This window comes from Myotis davidii, unplaced genomic scaffold (genome assembly GCF_000327345.1).
Source record: "Myotis davidii unplaced genomic scaffold, ASM32734v1 scaffold438, whole genome shotgun sequence".
NCBI classification, from domain to species: domain Eukaryota; kingdom Metazoa; phylum Chordata; class Mammalia; order Chiroptera; family Vespertilionidae; genus Myotis; species Myotis davidii.
The window spans coordinates 2,596,846-2,602,949 of NW_006290031.1; the positions used below are offsets into that span (position 1 = coordinate 2,596,846).

The following is a 6,104-nucleotide window of genomic DNA, read 5'->3' on the forward strand; positions in this document are numbered from 1 at the left end:
CACGGACCATGAGGGGGCAGACACTCAACGCAGGAGCTGCCCACAGGCCTCAGGCCAGCCAAGGTGGGTGCCAGCGGGGGCCCCCCCAAGTGCCCTGCTGGTTGCCCGCAGGGGAGGGGGCGGGGTCAGCAAGCAGATGGCGCCAGGCTGGCCAAGGCAGGTGCCAGGGGCTCCCCCGCCCCCCAATCGCCCTACAGATTGGCCCTGATCGCTGGCCAGGCCTAAGGACCCTACCCATGTATGATTTCATGCATCGGGCCTCTACTATGTAATAAAGAGCTGATATGCTAATTAGACCGAACAGCTGAGCAACTTTCTGGAGGACCGTCCGGATGACCTTCCAGACGAGGCCAGGACTGCGAAGGCCAAGGCAGCTGGGGCTGCGAGGTCCGGCCAAGGCAGCCACAGGGGCGAGGGCTGAACCCCTTGCACAAATTTTGTACATCGGGCCTCTTGTATATATACTAGTAGCCCATCGTGTGATATCGAGTGCAGTAGGCCACCCAACACTTCCGCTGTAGCCGGCAGGAACCCCAGCGGAAACAAGCCACAGGCGCCCACGGGAGGTGGGCCCACCGTTTCCTCTCTGGGCCTACACTCGGATGCAGAGGCTGCCAGCCAGCCCCCTGTCCCTGTCCACTGCTGCAGGCCAGCCCCCTGTCCCTGTCCACTCCGGCTCCAGGGGGCCGGCCTGAGCCGGGGCACGGTGACTCACCAGCCCCGCCCCCGTCTCTGGCTCCGCTCTGGGCCTCACCTGTGTGCACAACCTCCTCTTGTCTGGTTGTGATCCACTATGGCGTCCTGGCCTAATTTGCATATTTCCTCTTTCTATATGTAGATATTTACATATGTCTGTAGGTTCTTCTGAATGTCGTTTTTCAGTTAATGTATCATAGACTTCTATGTCTATACATATAGTTACCTCATTCTCTTTGGTAGCTGTATATTACTGCATTCAATTAACATACTAATATTTATTTAACCAATTTCTTGATATAGAAAATTATGTTGTTTCAATTTTATTAGTATGTGTTTTAAATAACTGAAGTTTCTCCTTTTTTTTTTTAATCTATACTTAGGTGTAGATTTTGCTTACCATAAGTGAATCTGTGTTGTAAAGGGTCAAAAGCTAGTTTCTCCTTATTTGGAATTGCAACTAATTCATTTGGAAGAAAGGTATCATGTTCCTACTTCATGTCAGGCACTATGCTAGGCATTGAGGATACAGGGATGAGTAAGATAGTTTTTGCTCTCAAGGACAAACTTTGGGAATGGCTCACTCCGTCAGCATATAAATCACACCATTCCTCCTCAGAGAGGGTGGTTTCTAACTCCTTGGACAAAATGCTAATAATTTTGTGTCAATGAGAAGAATTGTTCTTTATAAAATCACTGTTTCCAAAAGTCATGGTAAATGAAAACCATTATTTTCTTTAATAACTTGCAAAGAGTTGTTGAACATCACACATGGGCTGGGCACTGAAGTAGTCAGTGAGGATACAAAGATGATTCAGTCTCCGCCCTCATAGAGTTTCAACCTACATTGGGTAGGAGAAAAACAATGTTTTAGATCCACAGTCACTGAGTCTCTACATAGTACTTATCAAATTTGTACTATGCCACAGTACAATTAATTTTAGATGCCACAATTAATTAATAGCAATCAGTAAAGCATCATTTGGAAGCCAACTAGCTTCCAAACCTAATTGCTGAAATAATCTATTCTCCCCCTAGCACAACACTATTTTCATCATTGAATACAAGTTTTGGGTATATGAAATAATTGAAATTTAAGGTTTAAATTTTCAGTGAAAGGCTTTACTTTGGTCATAGGCAGATTCTAAGAAATTTCTTCTCATCCTATCTAGTATCTGTGCATGTTTTGAAATTAAGGCTGTTACCAAATGAGTCATTATGAAGTTTCTTTTGACTTTTTCCTTTCAGACACTTTGTTAGGCTATCTAAATATAATTTCTTTTTCCCCCCGCAGCGGGTCCATATGGAATATTTGCTGGTAGGGATGCCTCCAGAGGACTGGCGACATTTTGCCTAGATAAAGATGCACTTAAAGATGAATATGATGATCTGTCAGATTTGAATGCTGTACAAATGGAAAGTGTCCGAGAATGGGAAATGCAGTTTAAAGGTACCTTTATTTTGGGGGGTTCTTTGGAATTACTCAGTCTTTGGCCAAAGAAAGTGAATGCTATTTCACATTCTCTAAGAGCCCAAGGATCCCATATGTTATCATCACTATCATTATTTCATAGAGCAATATGATTGTTACATGTGATTTATAAAATCCATATTTAAAAATTGACTTGTTGCAAACTGTAAGTCTAACAAAAATTGTAGTACCTTGAGTGGTATAAGGCTTGTTTATTAAGGCATAGTTTTAAAAAATATATAGGCATATATTTAAAACTGAACTGATCATTAATGTTATAGAATAATTATAATTTATTCTAAATGATTTTTTTAAATCTTACCATCAAACTATATAGGGAAAATGTCATTTCTCTTTATTATACCCTCACGACATCAGTTATTACCACCTATGTGACACTTTGGACCTATGTGACCTTTGGATCCTTTGGAACAGTTCTTCTAGCTTCTTGGCACTTGTACTAGTTCTGCTGCATAAAGCAGTCCTATCTTATCCTCTTGGTTAGTGAGTTAATTCAATTAACATAGGTTCAAATTCCCAACCAAGAAATTACTGACCGTGTATCAACTTGGACATAGCAATGTTCTACATGAAACACCTGGTGACATAAAAACAAGTAATGTAGCCCTAGCTATTTTGGCTCAGTGGATAGAGCATCGACTTGTGGACCGAAGGGTCCCGGGTTCAATTCTAGTCAAGGTCATGTACATCGGTTGCAGGCTCCTACTGGCCCTGGTTGGGGCAAGTGCAGGAGGCAACCAGTGGATGTGTTTCCCTCACATCAGTGTTTCTCTCTGTCTTTCCCTCTCTCCCACTCTCTCTAAAATCAATGGAAAAATATCCTCGGGTGAGGATTTAAAAAAACACACACAAAAACACAAGCAATGTAACAGATCTAAAAGGAGAATTTGATAGAAAAAAGAATAGTACATTTTTATTTCATCTCAGTTCTATATAAACCCTAATATATTTATAGATTTTAAATAACTTGGAAATTCCCTATGTTGCCAACTTGTTTCTTTATATTTTGGGCTATTAAAATTTAAAGAACTATTCTGAGAGCCACAGTGCACAATAGAGTTAGACCAGTTTAAGACTACATGTCTCTCTCCAGGCCTACCCCAAGAGCCTGGGATAAGTAGCTCCAAGATGGGTTCTGGACATACATATATATTTTTTTTAAACTCTAAGTTAGTGGTTCTCAACCTTCTGGCCCTTTAAATACAGTTCCTCATGTTGTGACCCAAACCATAAAATTATTTTCGTTGCTACTTCATAACTGTAATGTTGCTACTGTTATGAATTGTAATGTAAATATCTGATATGCAGGATGGTCTTAGGTGACCCCTCTGAAAGGGTTGTTCGACTGCCAAAGGGGTCGCGACCCACAGGCTGAGAACCGCTACTCTAAGTGATTCTGATACAGTGTCCTTGATTACGAAGTGGTAGTATGGAGCACTCTCCTGCAAAGCACAATTCCCAAGCTTTATAAGTTCCCTAATCCTGTTTTCTTTTATTCAAGCCTTATGTGAGTACAAAGACCAGCCAAGGTGAGCAGTAGGAAAAATTTAGCTTATTCCATATCATTCCAGAACAGGCAAGTGCCTTCCGTGCTGTACAATGGAATAGTGAAACATTTTATTGCTACTGATTTTCTTTTGATGTCTTTCAGAAAAATATGATTATGTAGGCAGACTGCTAAAACCAGGAGAAGAACCTTCAGAATATACAGATGAAGAAGATACCAAGGATCACAATAAACAGGATTGAACTTTGTAAACAACTAAAGTCAGGGGCCTTCAGAACTGCGATTCTTACTCCCTTTCACAGAATGTCCAGCGTCTTTGGGTTTGGTTCACATGCTGCAAAAAAACATTCAACAGATTGTGTACAAGCTAAATGAATCTCACTATGAAGTTTTGAAAACTAGACATTATTTATGCTGCCAAACTCATTTGTTACAGTTGTTTGTAATGTCAGTTGGGGCTTCATCATCCTGAAAAGGAGATAGGAATTATTTTTTTATAGAGCAAGAAAGTTACAAGGTTGCTGTTCTTATTTTTTAAAAAAATCAAAGACAACCAGATATGTATTTGCTACTTAAGTATACAAATCTCAAAAACAACAAGGGATTCCTATTTGCTGTGCTGTGCTTTTGTTTTGGTATTGAGGGAGGGAGGAAACCTGGGCAGGAGAAGGCTGGGTGCATATCAATTTGAGTAGTTTAGGCCAGCGGTCGCCAATCTTTCGGACCTCATGGACCACTGGTTGGCGACTGCTGCTCCAAAGATTTCCTTAAATCAGCGGTCGCCAACCTTTTGGACCTCACGGACCACCGGTTGGCCGCCGCTGGTTTAGGTTACTGAAACATGCAAATGTGAATTCCCAAACTTTTACTTTTGGGTTTTGTCAGGGAAAAGGGGAAAAAACAAAACACCTTTATTAGTAGGAAATCTTTGCATATTAGGAGACAGGATTTCAGGTGGATTTTAAGTTAAAGTAACCCCAACAGTAAGATCATTTGAAACTAGTTTTCATCCCTTCCCTTTACCTAGATCAAATCAATATTACTTGTGCCTTATTTCACTTACATAGACTTGAATTATTTTTAGGGAAAGCCCCTATGTGAATTCAGAAGTCACTACAAGCAGCATTGAGACCGAAGTTGGAATCTTCTGTTGACTGCAAAACCTTGATGTCATTCTGTGTATATAGAATGTAAAAGGAATATTCAGTGTTACTGCCATATATGTTAATATACACAAACTTAATTAGCATTTTAATGGCCAAATGCATTCCCCCATGCTTTTTTCAAAAAAATTGAAAACCAAATCAACAACTCTATCCCCCAACAGCTCCTTAATTTTAGGACTCTGACCCTCATAGCTCACTAGTGTGGGTGCATGGGGCTTAAGTATGGATGTCGTATGGGTGTGTCTTAATGTGTGAGAGCGCCTTGGGAGGGACTCTGCAGATATGTAAATACCAGTACTGTTTTAATAAAGCATGTAAAATAAACCAAAATAAGCGTGAGTTGGACTTTATATGCTAACTGTAAGCCTGTGCATTATGTGGTAGTCAAGATTGTGCATTTGATTCAAGATGAGGAAAAGTCTTGGAAATGAAAAAGCAAAGATTGGTTAACCAAGTTGTACACGTTGTACCACATTCACTGTAACTTTAGGAAGAAATTCCACTTTATGGAACACTCAAGAAATCTGAGATTATTCAGGTAAGAATTGATATATAAAAAATGTACATATTTTTACTTTATATTTTGATGCCAACTAATACTAGAAGTAACAGCACTCCAGGTGGTTGTTATTGGACATAAAACAATGAAGTGTATTATAACAATAGGTATTAAATGCTTCTCTTGTTTGAAAAAGCCCTTACATGTCAGTTATATGATTTCATCATGACTATTTGGTTTTGGGTTGGGGATAAATTACACCAAAAAAGACAAATTTTATTTATACGTCATGAGTTAAAGAAAAGTCTTCTGTTGCGTTATGAGTATGATATATGCAGAAGCCTTCAAAGAAAGGGGAACTTTAAATTACAATAATAAGCTAAAGTATGTAAAATACAGCAGGTCCTCGAATAACATTGTTTTCATTATAAGGTTGAGGAGATGCTATAGAAACTTGTGTTGTTTATATCAATTAGCCTGTGGTAAAACTGGTTTCATTATATGTCATTTAAAGTTGCAGAACATAGCAACAATGTTAAGTGAGGACTTACTGTACTACATTCTATCATATTCAGTCTTGGAATGTTTTGTAGAAAATGGACTTCAGCCAAATCTTAGCTGAAGACTGGTTGTAAAGATGAAGAATGCTAGTAAATACTTTGTGTGTTTTTATGTAAAATATTTTCTAAACAAATTTGTTAAAGTATTTGTCTTCTGTATTAATATATATATTATATGAATATA

The 6,104-nt window shown here is 39.3% G+C and overlaps 1 protein-coding gene across 1 annotated transcript in view; it reads left to right on the forward strand.

Moving 5' to 3' along the window:
* PGRMC2 (progesterone receptor membrane component 2) overlaps window positions 1–5,194 on the forward strand; it is a 27,015-nt gene extending 21,821 nt beyond the window's left edge. Inside the window, exons 2-3 of the mRNA XM_015563312.1 lie at window positions 1,991–2,146; window positions 3,840–5,194. Of these exons, the coding sequence (XP_015418798.1) occupies window positions 1,991–2,146; window positions 3,840–3,937 (254 nt within the window). The 3' untranslated portion in view covers window positions 3,938–5,194. The remainder of the gene's footprint in view (window positions 1–1,990; window positions 2,147–3,839) is intronic.
* Window positions 5,195–6,104: the final 910 nt, after the last annotated feature.